Here is a 20,216-nt window from a genome sequence, read left to right as displayed (position 1 = left end):
ATCGGTTCCTTGCTTCAATTCCTTGGAGGCAATTAATATTTTTCGCACCTTTTTTCTTCTTTGAATACAAAAGTCGAATATGATAGTAAACTACACAATTTATAACTCAGAACATTGCGCCTTGTCATGATGAATGGGTATGAATGACGAGACGGCCAATCAACGACACGGTGACTCATTCACGACCCGCCATTTATCAAATATAACCAATTTTGTAATTTCTTTGTGCTATTTATCTAATTACAACTTACTACATATTTTACATCTTGCATTGTGAACACCCGTCCCGTGTAATATATTTATATCAGGCGAACTCGGTGATGTATTGTGAAAGTTCTGCACCTCTGGGCGTTCAGCAGTTAAAAGGGAAAGTATGATAAATAGTCATTTGTCGGAAACAGGTCTACGGTTTTCCTTAATTTCAATAGTATAGGAAATCATGGTGACGACGTCTACATGAATGACGCACTACACCAATCTGTGTGTCGGCGACTGTACAGCGACGCCATGGAAACGGGCAAAATCGGGAATATTGGTAACTACTAGTATTCCCATTATTAAATTGCCTTGCAAGACGGTTCCCTTATAAAATAAAATAAAACTAATACACGTATTAGTGATTTGGGGATTTGTCCGGCATTTTTTTTTTATTCTGGTGTCATTGCTATAGAATGTTTGAAAAAATGCTGCTTGAGAAACGATTACTAATATTGTTCAGATAGTTTACGCGTCTGTACATGCGAATACTCCGAAGATTTGGCGAATGTTTAATATGCGCAGACGCACTACCCGTAATTTCATTACATCAGATTCGTTTGCACAGTTTTCTTGCTTGCCTTATATGGGCATTAACTATTCCAGTTTACATATTTTATTGGGGTTTTAAAAGGCCCATGTTATACGGCCTGGCAGCAAGCCGAAGATAATCCATATGACCATTGTTTGTTTGTTTGTGCTATATATTTGTAATTTACTCGGCTTTCCGTTGAATTTTAAACCCTCAAAATCTAGCTGTTCATATATCACCTGAAAACTCACTCGGTTTGTTAATGTATACGCGTTAAACCATGGTAATAATCTGTGTGTATACTCTATGTTAACACAAATTATACTATCAAAGAACCGAATGTTGTCAAATTGATTGGCTTTTCCTGCACGGTTATTTATTATAGTTCAAAATCGAAGATAATATTAAATATTCAGTTCTTGTCAGTATATCTCACACGAGAAAGCACTCGCTAATGCTATTTTATTTGTTCATATTTGATATATCAAATTACAAAGATGAAGAAAATGAGTTAATAATATGTGGTTGCCGTATTCAGTTAGAAAACAGTGATCAATAAAATACAGCGAAATAGCTTTTTAGGCGGGGCATTTTACTGTTGTTTGCTACGGCAAAGAAATATCTCAAAATTGTTGACGTATGGTGAAAAGAAATATTTAGTGTCTTAACAAGGTACTTTTTGATGTCTAGATATATTTTTAAAAAATGGCAAAATTTTTTAGTGTTTTTAACGAGTTTGTTTTCATTGGTGTCTATAAAAATCGTTGCTAAAATGGCATTTTATGCATATTATTTTACAGTTTTTCTGAAAACAGAATGAAAGTAAACCAAAAACGTTCACACACTGTTTACTAACACGATTAGATTGTAGAAGAGATTTTGATACGAAATACTGTCGCCGCTATATGCGCTGAAATATGCGCACATGTAAAACAAGTCACGAGTTACATTCTACATTAATGTACACACATCTTGGGTGGGAACTTATGATTGTGTATACAGTGTCTTATACGTGTCTAAAAAATGTCACGCTGACCCCAAATGTTTACACAGCGGATGGCCCGAACTAACACTTTTGTGAAGCTACTTAGTATGTCTACCGTTGAATCAGTTACGGCGGTCGATTGACACGTTGACTAAAACGCAGGCATGTCGGTTCCACACAGTCAGTTCCTGTTTGATGTAGGACTACCCATGACATGAATCCCATCAAGACTGTATATTTAGGGTGCCAATCTCTGTCGATCTCCGACACATTTATGTTAACCACTGGTACTAACACTTCAAACAAATCACAAACATGGCAGCATTAATTTTATACTATATCGCACCATCTATACTTCTCTAAATATTTATCGCGAGGGGAACGTTACTGTATCTCAACGTTCTTCAATATTTAGTCCGACTTTAGATAAATACGAGAGCATCTGTTCATTCTTAAATCTTATAATTTATTAATGAACTGATCGGAGTGATAACGATATAGCACGCGTGCAATCTGGTTTTATTCGATAATACGCTCATCATGTTCGCTAAGATTAAAAAGTACCTGGATACTGATTACTGCGCCCTGGAGGTAGATTAACATTTATGAAATTTGATTTTTACTCGAATGGAAATTACATGAATTTACAAATTTATGATTGATTCCTCGTGATGCAGCTCACAGTACGATCATATTTCATTAATATCCTTATACATGTACCTGTTTTTTATTATTAGTTATCCTTCTTTAAGTTAATAAAATATGGTTCGTATCACTATTGAGAGTGTGCGTTAACATTTATGTGTCTGAGGGCGCCATCCATCACAGCCCGGACATCGTCAGATATACCTCATATATCAAACAAAAATGAAGACTAGGTGTAGTATGTTGACTTATCTTTCGTTCAGTGTCGTCACAATTTCTTGTGTCTCTGACAGCTCAAACTCACTAAGCAATGTATAATCTCAGTTCAGTTCAGTGGTATTTGAAAAATGTTCAGATTACAGTCTGAAAAATGTCAGTTGAAGAAAAACAAAGCCAGATGTCATTGGATACTATCAATACATATATACAGACTGACTGACTCAGACGTATTTTAATTTAGCACCCATAGATCACTTTCATGACAATGAATATTTAAAACATGCCTACCATTTGTGTTAAACATGTTTCATCATTGGACGTGTAATATCATTGTAGTCAGGTTTACACTATACAGACAAGATAGTTATAGTTTTACTATAATTTTATTTTATATTTCTGTTAGATGTATTGTGTTCATGCCTATGAAAAGGGTGACGGGATGATCATTCTGATTCGTAACCTGGGTAATCTTTGATTTTTGCAATATCCGTTATGTATGTAATGCATTGTATCTGTTTATGTCGCTACTTTGCTGTCAATAACGTCACTCCTATCAATGGGGGATATCCTGTGGTTGTCCCTCAAATTGTTTAGACGTCCATCGTTGGTCTTTTGATCGCGGTCAATGTCCCCATGTACCATTGACATTGTTTTCATCCTCACATTTATTTATCTCTAGTAGTTATTCCAAAGATTATTTTCTTCTGTTCTGAATGTTTATTGTTGTAAAGCTATACAAATACGCCGAGAATTGTTTTTACGGGGGGTTCCATGCTGGATATGGTCGCCGATCGGACACGATTTCTACGACGTGTTTACCAAACCCCTGTCTCTGCAAAGATTAATGAACTTCTATCAACGTGTGTAGATAAATTGCTTACACAGAAGTCCACTATTTGTCAAATGGGAACCGACATTTTTGAAGTAAATAATACCTTTTCACGGTTTTCCTGTCCGTTCAGCGATTACAATGGTACACCATATAACTTAAGGGGAGACCATGTCGAGTATTTCTAAACCCAAGTGCCTTTGTGCCGTTTCCCACCTTTGTGTGAGACCCGGTTAATAACAACATTTACAGTTCTATTTTTTTCTTTTTTTGTGCATGACGGTGGAACTGGTTTGAAATTAACTTCCGTGTTATTTTTGATCCCACAATGGCTTGGCATGTTGCAATAAGCATCCATTGACAGAAACATACATTTAATATCACATCAACACAAAATATCTAAATTGTGTTCAACTATAATTAAGCATCGAGGAGCCAATTTGTATTTATCTTGGAATATAAAGAAAACATTTCACCCTCAGGCCTCGAAAAAAAAATTATGGTCAATTTTATGCGATGTTTTTTACTATTTTGTTAAAATAGTTGTAGGATACAAATTTTGCAGCTATCTTCAATTTGTCGCCGTTCAGTGCCGAAATTAGTGGGAATAAAATCGACCCGCGTGTTTCTGATGGTGCCACTGACCAAAAAGGCATTAAAAAAAGGAAATATTTAGATATTATTCTATAACAACGGAGAGATATAACCGCCAAATGGTGTCAATTTCCATTGCATTTGAAATATCAGCTAGACGTGGGAAATATTTAATAAAATCAAGGTGTTTCCATTAACTTGTCTCGTATCGCACCACGTGGTACGCCAGGATTCGCGTTTCACACCATATGGTAGTGCATCCGCGGTGTGTCCAATATGTTATACATACCACATTCCCTCTATGGTGGGACTGTATACAAACTACTATGTGAACTTTGCACACACAAAAACAAATAGAAGACGAACAACATTTCATCATGACTTGTCCATTTTACAGTGACCAAAAAAAATTAATATTTGAGAAATGTAAGAAACAAATTAATAATTTTGATAATTTTACAATTAATGAACAATTTGCACTGACAATGAATTATAATTTTACCTCATTTCATATCACACTCGGACAATTCATTAAAACCCTTAATGCATTAACACATCATTATTGTTATTACTTTTTTAACAATGGCATGCTAGACAAAAAAGTATGACAGACATGTTGAGTCTTTAGTGATGCTTCGTCGCAAACTACGATCTTTTTACGTCAACTTCGAACAGAAAGCAAGCTCTCGCGGTGGAGAATATAATGACGTTGTCTGTTCGTTGTACGTCGCCGAGACAACAATACATCAATGATAATATAGCTACATAATTCCGTTATAGTTACAGGTATCCCATCACGTGATATAAAACACTGATTGCTGAGAAATAATTTGCAATGCAGTTTGTTATTTGAAATATCGGAGATATCAGAACAGTCAAACTAACTCGTGTATTAGCGATCGTTTCTCTAACTCGAGTATGTAACTAACTTGAAAAGGAACGAACTGCCAGGTGAGCCCAGAACAACTTAAAACTATTGCAACCAGTGACCCGGTCATCTATTATGAAAGCAATAATCTCAACTCTGAAAACGACTGTCAAGTGTTAGTTACAATCAAATCCTAGCCACAACGTGTCATTTTCCATGTGAGTTGTTTTATTGTGAGTTGGTGGATGGGCACGGTTTAATAAACACTCTTTTTTTTTTAAAGTGAGTGATTTGTGTATAGGTGGTTCTATTTTCATCGTGATGGGTCGCATGCTTGAAGCGTGGTGACAGGTGCCCAGTCGTGAGTGTCTTTTGAATACTTCTTACTTCCCCCACAATGGGCCAATTTTCGCTTTATGTTATTAATACAGTGACTCTGTTTCACATTTTGATTACAATACCATCAGGTGGTATACGCGATGTCTTGTAGCATTTGTAAGATCAACTCCCGTCTCGCCATGGGGACGGTGGATTAAACCATTGACGGGAACATGAACTTGTATTATTCTGAGTTTCATTACCGCAATGTAATTGCCTTTGAGTCACGCTGCTTGATTGACATTCTAAGACTTCACGATGTTTTATTTAAAACATGTTTTATTTTTTAAATACAACCATGCCACAAGCGCCTGTCTTGGTATTATATAGACCAATTTATTCCACTTGGTAAATTGACGTCAATTGATGTAAAGCACATCTGCCCTTCTTAGATCCTATGGACAAGCTGTCCACCTTGGCGTCGTATTGTACTGGTAGTTGTTCTTGTCAAATAAGGTTTCTGTTTCCAATATAGGGACTAAATACACCGGCGTGCTGCATAGTCGCGTGCGTGAACGTATTGAAATTCAGCACTTAGAGCGTTCACATGTTACGATTCTTGCGATTGGTACATTGTATTGCTGCTATGACTTCAGCACCCATTGTGATGGTGTATCAGCGTGATTTCCTTAATTAAAGAGAAAACTGCGGGTATACCATCGTGATGACATTAGAATATAATTGCAAACCGTCAAACCTCGATTGTTCTAAATAACGTATAATTATCAATGCTAATTTGATTCACAAAATTAATTAGACGATAATTATTAGTTGACAGTTGAATACTCATTGGTGTACGTAAATCGGTTTATATCGTTTTATTGCGAAAATCAATTTTATTTAATTGTCGGCATCTCCGTTTAATTGGCAACTTCTTAGAGAATGACATAGCAAGATCGCTCAAAGAGTGGGGGTCATACAGATACCACGTACATAGGTACGTACGTAATTATGTTTTTGTTGTAACGATACTCTTGTTTGAGTGAAAAGCAATGCGTCTTTGTCCAAAACAACGCCCAATGTGACACACAATAATACAAGGGGTATTGATTATTTACTAAACCTATAATCTGAGCGGCCAGGCTCAGTTCAGGTTTAGTTAACGAGAGGGGTGCGGGGCGTACAGCATTTGTCTAACTCTCTTCTATCGCCGCGGCTGCTTGGTTAATACTTAGATTCCATGGTATACTGTACAAATGGATAGGTGCCCGAGGCCAAGTGCGAGTTGACTGTCTAGTCATACGGTCAGTGGCCATACATGTGTGATCGGTTCTTTAAACATGCTGTTGAACTTGTTACGTTTTGAGTGCCAATCAATCACGGGTAAGTTGTTCAGCCAGCATCTCTGCTCAACACTACATAGTTCTAGTACTAGTTTGCAGCGTTGGTCTAATTCTTCAATGTTTTTAAATACTAACGCAATGTTTCGTTTCTTTCAGTTGAAAGACCTACCGTTTTTTTAATTGAGGTCACAGTGAGCCGACCTTACTAAATAGTTTGACTTTGAACCATTGTCCATATTTCATCGTTCGGGATATGCCGCATGTTATATGTCTTCATACCTAAACGGGAGTAGTCAGACTCGATTTCTTACACAGAGATATTGTAATTGAAAATCGCTCACCAAGAAGGCGACTACACGCCAAATTACACGTACTTAACATAGTGAATAGGTTTTTTTTCTTTTTTCAATAGAGGTTCGCTGAAAGATCCCTATGAAAATGCGCCTGATAAAATCGGTTGAAATTCAATCTCGTGTCGTCCATTGAAATACAAAGTTGTTAATATTGGGTCATGGAGATATGGGGTATGATATTCTTTGTTACACCTGTCTTAACCAACAGTTTGTTGTTACAAACGTTGGGGTGTGGGTGAAGCGGAAGGAAGGGGAGGAGCATCTACCACCGTATATTAGCGTATTAATTTATTATTTTAGAAACCCAATATAATACTACCTATGCCGACACGTTGCGAGCTCTTTCCAGTCTTGGTTCTGTGTCGTCTTATATGGTAAATTTATTTAATTTATCTGTCCATAGAAATTGCACATCAATTTATAAATATAATTTACCATTGTGTGTGTTATGTTCTTACAGGGTAATATAAAATGGATTCTACCGATGCCTTACTATGAAAACAAATCGAACATGTCTTCAGACGAAGAAGATGTTACCTCCTCTATCATATCATCGGAGCCGCTTAAAGTTGCTATGTGGACGGTAGCCTTGGTGACAGTTTTTGGCAATGCTGCTCTACTTGTCGTCAGACAATTCCTTAAAAAAGATACTCCCTCATACGCGGTTCTTTTCACGGCATTGTCAACGTTCCACTTTCTCATGGGTACTTACATCGCTATAGTTGTATCTCTGGACCTGTATTCAACACATGGAGGCATACTCAACGACGAGTGGGACAATGTGTGCATTTTTCTTGGATTTCTGGTATCATTTGCATTCCAGATGGCTCTTGCTGTCGTTTCGACAATCGCCATCAGCTTGTTTATGCAACAGTTGTTTCCCAGAAAACTTAAAAGAGGCAAGAACTATGCAGGCTTGTTCAGGATTATTGTGCTGGTGGAAGTGGCTTGTATTGCTTTGCTGTCTGCGTTGCCCTACACATCACTGCCGTACTTCAGCGACGTGGAAACACAGAGCCATGTTTTTTGTCTCAGGATATTCTTCCCCTCTTCCTCAGTATGGACGTACAGTGCTTTTATTCTAGCAGTAAGTTGCATTCAGATGCTGGTCATTCTAATGTGTTTTATTTCTGTGGCTTGTCACGCGTATAGACGACGACAGACAATAGTTAATGTTCTGCCCATCGAAGCAAGGGTCATCAAACGGGACAGCGTGACAATAACTAGGCTTGCATGCATAATATTGTTACATCTTATCGGTTGGACTCCCTTCTTGGTTGCTGTAGTCTGCATCGTCTCCGGAATACATGTTTCTGATACCGCCGGTGAATGGTTAGTCGGTTTCGCCCTGCCCCTGACTTCAGCCCTGTATCCGATTTGCTACGCTGCCGCAACCTTCCGGTGTAAAGTAATATCGAGTTGTTATAACAATTGCAAAGCAAAGGGTGAGTGTTGGCATATACCGTTATTAACGTGCTGTTTTTAAAGCGTCAATGTGATGGTGTCATCAAATACAATCATTGATGTATCGAATATCAATTGTTTGTTTGTATTGCGTATCTCCACTTGTGACCCTGACTTGATTGGATACCTCAACACTGTTGTGATTGGATCTCATCAATCATCGCATAACTCTCATCTTTATGACGTCATGTGATATATGTGTAATACGATCTATGGCGTATCAACCAAAACAGTTGTTGATTTTGATAGTTAAAGTCGTTGATAACCAACATATAGCATAAACAAAGTCGACGTTTCTGTTTTTTCCTGGCGCAGAAAACAAATAAAGAAAGTGCCTAGTCGTGGCTTGAAACGTAATGTGACCTATTGTAATTGAACCATAGCCGACCATTATGTCTGCCCAGTGATGGACATCCTAAACCTCAGTAAAGCATTTCCCTTCAATGGTCAGCGTCTGGTTACAATTGAGCCGCTACTAATTCTATCCATAATGTACTTTATTCACTTCCAGTTTCCAATCAAAATATTCGACTGAAACTATTGGAGTGGACGGGATCAAGCACTTCTGTCATGAGACACGTACATACCATTTCTAAGTCGCCAGAGCCCCTGGAGCATTGCAGTACTATCGTACCTTACTGCGAGTCTGCCCCCACACACGTTAGATGGATTGAGTCGTTAATAACATTCACAGAAGAAAGTAAAGAGGTATTAATCAATTAATAAATGTCTAGATCATCTTTTCGTTTTCTAAATTCAATCCTTTTTTAATTTACAACCAAATATTTTCGTGGAATTTGAGACATTATATTTTCCCAGTTGAAATGCCAACATCAACAACAGACTAAATAATAATTAATGTAAATGCACTAATTATTCGCTGGGTTTTAATTTCACTATTTTCACCAATAAGTAAAATTAAGATCACGTGGTCATGTAAAATAACAATAGAACTCATTGTTTCACTGGCAAATTTGTGAACATAAAACCCAGTGAATATGCTTAAAATAGTGAAAATAAAAAAGTGCAAGTGAATATAAATGGTTTTACAGTACAATGAAACGTCGATTATCCGAATAGATAGGGGACATGCTTTTTGTTCGGTTATGCAAACAGTTCGGATATGTACTGTGTAACTAAAGAAATGTTCCTTGCATATTATGTGGGTCTAACGTTTGTCTAACTTTTGACATCAAATGTGTTTTAATTTATAGAGTACTTCAATTGCCGAATGGAACGTACATAATCTCACAGAACGGGGAATGCTGAAGTTTTTCCATCCTTCTAGAGCAAAGTTTTGGGAGAATGAGATCAAGGTTCTTCTCAAAATGTCCGCAACCCGACAGCATCCGAACATTACCGAATACTTATGGCATTCCGACAGTGATCATACAGTGGTTAGAGATTGTCCGGCCAGTACATGGTGTCATTTGGCATATCATACTAGGTAATGAAGTACTGAATGTAGTGGTATTTGTTAAAACGACAATCTATAATTTAGTAGGAAAGTAATAATAAATGGAACGATCGTCTATGTATGTGTTTAGTTATCCCTCAATGCAATGCTACAACACTCTGGGAGTGCTACGTCACATACATGGCTAAAATGAATGACAAATTTAAGGCGATTGCTTCAATCTTTTTCGTATTAACCTAAATGTAAGTGCAATGACTCCAAAACCAATATACATTAAGAGAGTTTCAACAAATAACAATAATTTCTATACTAGCCCACTACACCCTGACATTGGCTTCACATAATACCATATACACAATGTTATTTACTACTGTGTTCCACTGCACAACATAATATATATACAGTCAATAAGTATTGTAAACTGTCAAGGTCTTGTTGCTGTGTGACACGTTTCTTCTATTCATCATTGTTGCCATTCTGGAGTTCAATACTCTCCGGAACGTAGGAAGTCAAAGTCACCAAATACCAAAATTGTTCTAAATATTTGTGATATCTGTTTCTAGGTATATTAGCACAGTCTCCTACAAACACGGGTCACTGAGAAGCTTCTTGATTAATCATAAAAGTAATATATCAGATGCCAATATTCATATGATAGCCAATCAGGTGACGGATGGACTGCGATATTTGCACGAGATAGGCATAGTGCACAATGACGTCACAGCCACGAATATTCTGATTGGCGGAGTTGTACAGGTTAGTGTAATATTTAATGTTTATTCATTATTGCTGATATATTTAGATATGGTAAAGAAATTCATCGCGGAAATGTTTTGTAAACTCGGTCAATATGCCAATGGTTTCGAAGCTCTCACCAACTGTTAATGTCATAGTATTTTCACTATTGTCAGTAAAAATACTGAGTACATACGTAATATGTGATCAGAATTCTATCACCCAAAACATAAATGTTTTATCAAATCTTGTGACCCAGCATCACAAGTGATTCTTTGTAAACAGTATTGCTTGGACACTTGACCAAACCGTTCACGCCACGGGTTTTAACTTATCCTGAACTCTTCACACTATTCAATGTAAACCCGTTTTCTGAAAAAGAACGTTGGTCATCATATTGTCAACGACTTGAAGAGGGGGAACAGGCGTGAAAACGACGTCAATAAAACGTGATCTTTATTGTTTCAAATTGTTTCCTGCGAAAGGTGCCCGGTCTTCCTGGGCTCCGCGAAATACTGAAAATATTAATCAGTTTTGGTGATACGAATTCCGGTCTGAAATCATTAAAAAAAACTCCCAAGATTGGATACAACAGGTGGTTTGTATGTTTTGAAACCCCCGAGTGTGCGTTTAGAATAGAATTGTTTATTGTAAGCAACGAGGTTTCAAACAACGCAACATAATCCACGGCTTTGTCTACGTGTTTTGTGATATTGGAAACATGCCAAGGCACATCGCGATCCGAAGTGGTAGTAGTAGTATAACCAAAATTAAAATTCAAAAGTTAATTGGCGTGAACTAAAACTACTTCTATCTAAACATCGTGAATAAACTGCTATTAATTGTTGATTTATACTTGAATCTAAAGTCGAAACTGTTGTCGAGATGGTTTCTACTGATTGCACTGCATTAATATTTATGAACAACGTTCGTAATGATTTGCCATCTACTCTGTTATTCTTCTAATTAAATATGGCGGACCCTTTATACATTCTGAATACGGTGATGATTTACATTATCTAAAATTAATATAATTCATCCATACCTGTAACGTTCACTGATACAAAATGATTTTCACCATTTTTTGAAATACATTCACAACAAAACTACTATAAAATCAGTAACTTTATAACTATGTTTGGCAGGTCACATTTGCCATAAATAACGAGCAATGCGTGTCTCGGAACAGAAGAAATAAACAAAACAGAGTTAGGAAGCGATATCTGCCTTAACTTGCTACTGTAGTTCCCCCAAGGCGAAATGATTAGTCGTTTGTTGTCATTGTTTATACGGATAACCAAAATTCGAACCGGATAATAATGACATGTCTAAACAACTCACAATGACTTGCATTGGGAAAAAATCTGCTTCTCAACAATCTGACTCGGCATCTTAATTACGGTTTTGCCACCGGATATTTGAGATTTCTTTTATACGCTTTTTAATCCCTGTCAATCATTGTTACCTGTCAATCACTGTATTTACTGTTCTTTCTAATTTAGCGATTTAGGCGATAAAAGAATTATACATCGCGACGAAATTGTATATGAAGCCATCTGCCTCTGTTTATTTTACCATCTGCAAATGGCGAATAATTTGATAAGTCTTGCAATGAAAACACCCAGTCATGAGGAAATAATAGTCCATGTATTCGCTCAATGGGCACACTATTAGCCAAACATACGTCCCGCTTCAAACAAATTGTTAATTTCGAACAATGCATTTGATAAATCTTCTGTGACCGGCTCTTGACCCTCTGACAATGGACACTCGACCGATCCACAGAACGACAAACACATTGCGTTGTTTCTCTTCGGGTTTAAATGATATCTTATTGGAAACATACATGACTGCACTGAACACGTGGACATATACTTGTATTGCTACATTCTGACCCGCCGAAGTATTCCCTCCCCACTCCCTCTGTTATTAAAACGACCATAAACGAAGATTGCACTAGGGTTTACTCGTGCGAAGTAAATACATGTACATTTCATTACACCGTTGCTAGATTACCAAAGCCGTAGAAAAATATAGCAAGGTTTGCTGTATGATGGGAAATCCATACTTTTAGCAGTTGTAAAGATTACAATTTTTTGTATGATTAAACTCGATTTCAAGAGCTTTCTAACAATTCAATAACAGCCATCAGTTGCAAACGTCTGATTTTGTAATGTATTCACCGTTTAATATTTTGTTTAAAACCATCTGGTTACATACAGTATAGCCTGCTATGACGGTGATGATATCGACTCGATGACGTAATCTCAGCAAACTTATCGATTATGTAAATTGTGTCAGAGTGAATTTATTGATGTCGACAAACACTCCACGATAAATCATTTAACATCGTTGTTTGCATCATTGGACATTTCTGCTGGCATTGTGCATACTAAAGAGGAGGTCATTTCACACAAAGATACTTTTGAGAACTTCAATAATGTAGTTATTGATTATATCATTATTTGTTTCCGAATAGAATTCCTTACATGTTTCAATTTATGTTACAGACAATGGTGCTCAAAGTAGTGATATCGGATTTCACAAAGTCATTGGATACATCGTCATGTTTCAACAGTTCAGTGCCAGACCTACACCAGCGTCGCACGATAGCCATGCCACATATCCCGGACGTGAAGGGACGAGCGCCCTCTTGTGGCAATACGAACTTTTTTGTGGATATCCGCTCATTCGCGCTAGTGTTGTTCGAAATGTTGGCATGGTTACAGCACAGCAAGCTGCATTGTTCGCCAGTTAAGACTCTACCTCAACAAAGTAAAAATTCGAATCAAAAAGTAATTTATAACACGCCCGCTGGACAAGTCTCGTACAATTTGCCTGTCAAACCCAATAATGAAAGCGATAAACACTTATGTCCAATCCAGTCAAAGAAGTTGTTCGAGCAAATACATCGGTTATCGGTCTCTAACACCGCCATTATGCAGACCCCGTCAAGTATGAGTTCTTACAGTGGGGTATCTCAGTGTAGTTCATCGACGCCAAAACTAATACGCTTTACAGAAAAGACTAATATCACAACAAAAGCCATTGCTACCAGACCACTGACGTCACAGGCTCCTGAGCTGGAGAATGTTCTGACAGTGCAACAAGCTTCACACGAAAACCAAATGGATACCACGACAGACAGAGAATCACCGTCCAAATTTAGACACTCGCCTGGCAGTCCGTTTAAAGCTATACCTACGAAATATAACAACTTTGTTTACTCACCTTCAACACCTAATATGGAGTTAGTCGCAGACTTAGAACGGACGTGCGACCAATCCGAGGACGACTTTGAGGTGTGTGGAACAGGTAATGTGACATTAAAAGAAGACGTTATGACAAACCACTCATGGAAAAACGAGTCTAAAGTCTCGAAAACGACAAAAGCCATTGGAAAGAGAATATACACAGAGGCTTGGTTGCAAGATAGTGTGCAGTCGGTTAAACATTGTGACGCGATGATTCCAGCTGAAAATAAAGAACTCGGCAACCAGGACAGAATTTTAGTTCTCAGCCCAGATTCGAAAGTCTATTATGAGTACGAGACGGATGAAAACAGGAGCACAATAGAGTCAGTTGCAAGCAGCTCATTTATCACATCGCCTCAACGCGAATATATAGACTTTGGTCGTAAAAGCGATATGAACGTGTTGCATGAATTACACGAGGAACCGAACCACTTATATCTGGCGCGTACCAGTCGACATCTCAGTCGATTTCAAAGAATCCGTCAGAAGTCTCAAACCATGATGAATGGCGCGGGGAGAATGGCGGAGCCTGATTTGATTGAACAACTGCCAAACTGTCTTGGTGGTGTTGACGACGCTGATAGTGGCACTGAGACTATGACAGGTTGCGAAAATCCAGTATTTTCAGCGGCCGAGGAGACTGACGACTTAGATGAATCGTCTTCCTTTCAAAAGATAAAAATTGTGAACCAAAAAATGTTCTTCAAAACTGTGGAGATTCCGTCTGTGGATAAAGTTGTCGGTTTCGGGGACGTTTCCAATACCGTAGTTAAACCAGAGGTTGCTACGATCTCGACAGCAAATAAACAACTCGTCGAAACACACGATAAATGCAACGATAAATGTAAGCGGTTCTCTCAGTCAGATAGCGTGAGTAGTGCTGATAGCGGATTTTCATCAAGACACACATCGGAAAGTAGCTGCCCACCATCCAAGCCATCGGCATTGTATCGCCAGGCACCGATAAACGGAAACAGACGACTGAACTTAGCTCAACGGATGCAAAAGTTTGCATCTGCCAGGAAAAAAAAGAAACGCACACAAGCATCGCCGTTTCATTTCAAAAATACACCTGGTTCAAGAGACACTATTTACGCAACGAATGCTGATTTGAACGTTCCCTTTCAAACGTATTCAGTGCTAAAGCAAGTGTTGGAAACAGGAACAGTGACTCCGGTTCCTAGCCAGAAATCGGAGCCTGAAATACCTGAGAAACTTGACACGAAAAAACAAGAGACAACTTACACACACGTCTCAGTTCCCGATAAGCAACAAATTCACTATGTAAAAATTCCCGTGACGTCGGTTGAAGCAGTCAATCAACAAGAAGAAGACAGGCCACAGAGCTCCCTTTCAAAATTTTACGTAAAAAGAACTAGTGCAAAACCGTTAGCAAAAAGACTTGCGCCTCAACCACCTTCCACCAAAATTGAACTAAAGGCAGGGGCGGCGGCGGTGGCGACGACGACGGTGAAACAGACACCACTATCTTCCAGTGATTCTACAAATACTAACAAATCAATTATATCGACGAATCGACCATCAAGCGGCAAGTTGAAGGTCGAACCAGTGCCAATATTAGTAAAGCCAACAAGTATTGTGACAGAAAGGACGTTTAACATGCGAGATATTTCCAATGTAAGGGCGACATGTAATGTTTTCAATGATAGCACAAATCCTCTCACGAAAACTGCTGGGCAAATAAACACACCAGGAACTCGCCTAACAGACAGAAAACCAGTGAAACAAGTCAGAATATCGTTACCACCGGACTCGCTACATAAAACACAAATATTTGAAATACAAACAGATAAAACCAAGGAACTACCTCTATGCTCCCTACCTGAACGCTTGTCTATACCATTAAACACAGATACCGTCCAATCAGAAACTGACAAGCCGAATTTTGTCACAAGTGCAACCAAATCAGAAACAAATCCGGTGAACCAACCAGAAATCATGACTACGGGTTCGACTAGTAGTATTAACCAATCAGAAAGCAGATCGGCCAACCAATCAGGAAATAATGTGAGGAGTTCGATAGGAATTGACACGTTATTTGACATTACACTAAATCTGGATGAGATGGAAATGGAACTGGCTGATCCTCAAATGCCACCAGGAATAGAAATTCAACACCTGGAATATTGTCAAGAATTGAGGGTGTTGTTTCCATGGTTACTGAAACGAAGCCTGTTGCCCTGGAATAAAGAGCAACTGAGTAACTTACTCTATCAGCTGTCACGTGAATCAGAAACCGGAAACCTACGACAAAATGTAAGTTTGTTTGTCTTGTTCTTGAGTGATACCTTAAGACGAGGGTGGGCAAGGTTTATTTTCGTTCAACGTAATTGCAATATTTTTTTGTTCGTACAACGTAAATTGAAAAAATAAATCCCGTAATTCTGTAATCACAGGCTAGACGTACAACGTAATCAATCAAATATTTTTTTCGTACACTGTAAAAATGTGTAATTTTTCTCGGTACGTACAAGAATTTATATCCAAATAAAACAATCGTAAAAAACAATCCAGGGAAATTACATTTTCGAAACTGTAAAACGACTAGATGACACAATTCACTGCAAAATTCAATTTTCACTGTAAACTGTAAAAACGTCTTTTTTCCTTGTAAATTGTAAAAAGCCCTTTTTATTTCCCGTAAAACTGTACCAGCTACCCCCCTTGTCCCCCCAAGACGTTAGATAACTATACTTGTAATTGACACTATATGTATTATGAATTCATAAAAGATAACAACATTTATTGGTTTTATTTTCAGTTGTTGGAAATCGTCTCGAACTGCTGGTCTCGACAAACGCCACCAACGGCTAAATATTTGAAAAGTATGCTGCTGGAATCTCTCCCTTCCACTGACATTTGAACAATTGTCCTCAAAATGCATCCGCAACTGTAGAGGGCGCACTGCCTGACACGGTATCGTGTTTGTACTGCTATTTAGAATGACGTTTATCTGAGAGTAAATATCGCCTCGAGTGAACGGCATACACATACATACTTGATACATGATGGTCATATACTAGTACGTCAGACACATGCAGAATGGAAGACACTTGCCATATCCTCAAAACATCATGCATTTAACATAAACATATTTTACAAGTTCGGACTGAATCGTGAACTTGCTTCGTTTGTCTCCATTATTATTCATCAAATTCATACAATCTGAAATAAACACACTTACCACAAACCACTAAATCTAAATCAGTACAATCGATAGAGCTAAATTCAAGCAGCGCAGAATACCGATACTTCATATAATTTGTATCGTTTAAATCCATCTCAGGTTATATGTTGAGAAATAGATTCAGATTTTGAGATCCGTGTCGTTTTAAGGGCTTTCTGTTCCTTTTTGTTCGATATGGGACTCACGATGACGTATACAACGCGTGTAAAATACATGTACATTGTTTTTACATGAAATACGAACACGTACTACTCGAATCTATATACATATGTACATGTACTCATTTCTTATAGAAGAGTCCAATGCCAACAGTGTACATTTGTTTCTAACTTTAAATGTTTCATAAGCTGTTGAATGAAACAATTTACTGAAATGATTAGAGATTACAAATGCATGCATTTTTTATGTGATAGTCATATCGGTTTTTAAGGGAACTTATCAAGTACGTAAATTGTTTATTGAGAAGCTTTGCCTGGAAAATGTACAGACTGGTGTATTTGTGCCAACAATCTGGCGATGTACACCTTGTTTCCCACCATAATGAAATAATTGTGTTTTTCACTTTTTTTACAGTTTTCACTAGTTTGTATTGTATAGTTGGGTTTTCCAACACTTGTAAGATATTATTTATTATCTATGTATATGTATATATCTAATTATAAAGCTGCCAAATAAAATACTTGCTTATTAATAAATTAAAGTTAGCGTTATTAATCACTAATTAGTATTGTTATAAAATGAAACCCGACTAATCTATATCATGGAGATGTTTTACTTCCATAACTGTACTGCGAACAATTCTCGTTATCGACTCTATAAAAAGAGGCTGTCGAATTATTTAGGTATTCCTCTTTCAAGCAGATACATTGCGTCATTATCATTAAATTTTATCCAAAAAATATACAATAAAACTATGAACTTTGTACCCAATTTAAAAAAGGCTCAAACAGTGCATCAGAAAGAAATGGCAACACCTCTACAAACTAATGTGGGATGAATTTGAAGGCATACTTATGATACAGGAAATAATTGAAATATTCAGTCGGCTGATGTAGCTCTGATCTTTGACAATCAAGATGTCCCAACACACTTGTTGGCTACTTCAAATATTTGGATCGTATTCTTTTGTTTCTACTGTCCAATTACCAAATTATTCCAGCTTTTCATGGAAAAGTCTCCAGTCCTGGTCGTAAGTTAATTTCCAACTTTTTGGGACTTTTTTTAGTTACCTGTAGCATGGTTCAAATGTAAAATCGTGACATTGTGGTTATTTCCCAAATGATATTTAGAGTCATCATCTACTACGAATTTCAGAGATTCTTCATCGAAATTTTTAGAAATCAAAAAAATCAATAATAGAGGGTAGCTTACTCCTGAATAAAGTAAACTTCCATTCCACACAAAGCAGAGTATTTGCTGGAATCGTTACAAAATTCAGTAGGCTTACGGCTTTATGATCTATTTAGGATGATCTTGTTTTCTGAAAATCCTGGAATAGTCTTGCAGTGCTTCTGGCATTGGAGTGAACATTATTATAATACAATGACCTATTTATAGTGTCATTTTGAAGTTTGAAGAAAAGTTCTTCGAGCCATGCTTCTGAATTGTTGATTCATGTATGCAAAGTTTGCGTCTGTCTTGTCTGCGCTTGAGCATATATCAGACATGAATACCTTGGTGTTTGGGGCCAGTTCCTTCTCTTCTCTGTATTCTATTTTAATTTCACTAAGTGTCTATCTCTCTCTTTAGGGACGACGTCAAAAGATCGATGTCGGATAAAAAAACTTATTTCCTTTAGTTTGGGGGTGGGGGGTTTTGACCTCAAAAAGTTTCCATCCTACAAAAACGATTTTATTTTTTAATGAAGTCAAAAAAATCTTGGAGTATTTGTAGTTCGTTTATTTTCTATCAGATCATGGACAGAAATAACCGAAAAGGAAAAAAAATGGTTTGGTTCAAGTGTAAATCTGTGCGTCAAATGAGGTGCATTTGTAAAATCTTTTTACACCCACCCGACAACCAACTGCTATGCAATACTACTGTCCGATTATCAATTTGTATTTAATGGTGAATGTAGTCAGACGCCATGACCAATATTTATCAATTAAGTTTCAATGGGGGGTAGGGGGGTTTGGAAAAAAACTAAAGGAATTAAGTTTTTTATCCGACATCGATCTTTTGACGTCGTCCCTTATGTCATTTGTATGTATCAACAAATTGACGTGCACCTGCAACCCATTATGCATGATCATGATATAAAGTTTGAATGAAATCCATCTCTGAAAACCATTTCCAGACACATTTAAATATCAGAATTTAAGGTCCAAAATGGTTACGAGTCGGCCATATTTGTCGTACAAATGTAAGTCATCATACATTATCTTTATGTTAAGTTCAAATTAGCTTGGTCACAGCATGTCTGAGAAACGGCTCCGGAAAATGTACCGAATCTGAGCTTATTTTATGTAGGAAGCTAGCCCTCCTTACAAGACTGTATTTCAAAGGAGCGGAATCATACGACCTGCCGACACAGTCTTGTTATTAGTAGTAGGAAGCCAAATCTCACTCCACCAATGTGTATTGAGATTTTTTTTAGAAAAAGTAAGATGTATACAGTTTTAATCTCAATTGGGATGAACACGACTAGACCAAGCACGTTCGATATGTTCAATATTCACATGTACGTCTTACAATACATGTGTACGTGCATTCGCTTCATGAGCTGATTCAAGATGGCCGAAACACTGCCATTTTAGTGCTAATCAATAAAAGCTAAGGGTAATAAAGGCAAGGACTGAAATAAAGGAAACATAGAGCAAACAAGACTATAGAGCTATGTGGTTTCAGACTGCCAACTGCCATTAACAATTATAAATATTTATAAAGATGAAGGGAATACCTTTGTGGCATTGAGAGTACATCTAGCATGGCATTTGATCACATTATTTTCCACTTTCCCCAATACACACTGCAATCTAGCAACACAGGCCTGGCATTACGCATTTGATCTCTCTAATTTTCCACTTGCACTTTCCCCACACTATATACACTTAAACTTAATCGAGTTATTGTGCCCACAAGTTCATGACACCAATCTTAGCCCTAAGCCTGAAAAAAATGTTGTTCAGCTGTAACCCAATATGAATGATCATGAATTGTTTGAAAGATATAGCCATGTTCATTTCCAAGAAACGTTT

At 37.5% G+C, this 20,216-nt stretch overlaps 1 protein-coding gene across 2 annotated transcripts in view; it reads left to right on the top strand.

Annotated features, from left to right (window-relative positions):
* The window catches only part of LOC102809902 (uncharacterized), a 30,820-nt gene extending 13,101 nt beyond the window's left edge, over window positions 1-17,719 (top strand). The window contains exons 1-7 of one of the 2 annotated variants that reach the window (XM_085508482.1): window positions 6,998-7,112; window positions 7,402-8,386; window positions 8,917-9,113; window positions 9,620-9,852; window positions 10,386-10,578; window positions 13,068-16,088; window positions 16,594-17,719. In XM_085508482.1, the coding sequence (XP_085364608.1) occupies window positions 7,426-8,386; window positions 8,917-9,113; window positions 9,620-9,852; window positions 10,386-10,578; window positions 13,068-16,088; window positions 16,594-16,695 (4,707 nt within the window). In that variant the 5' untranslated portion in view covers window positions 6,998-7,112; window positions 7,402-7,425 and the 3' untranslated portion in view covers window positions 16,696-17,719. Of the gene's footprint in view, window positions 1-6,997; window positions 7,113-7,401; window positions 8,387-8,916; window positions 9,114-9,619; window positions 9,853-10,385; window positions 10,579-13,067; window positions 16,089-16,593 lie in introns of those variants that run through there. The other variant, XM_085508478.1, reaches the window with a different exon arrangement.
* Window positions 17,720-20,216: the final 2,497 nt, after the last annotated feature.

This window comes from Saccoglossus kowalevskii, chromosome 2 (assembly GCF_978046115.1).
Source record: "Saccoglossus kowalevskii chromosome 2, keSacKowa6.1, whole genome shotgun sequence".
Classification (NCBI taxonomy): Eukaryota; Metazoa; Hemichordata; class Enteropneusta; family Harrimaniidae; genus Saccoglossus; species Saccoglossus kowalevskii.
Note: the sequence above shows the minus strand (reverse complement) of the source record. Positions and strands in the feature narration are given on the sequence as shown.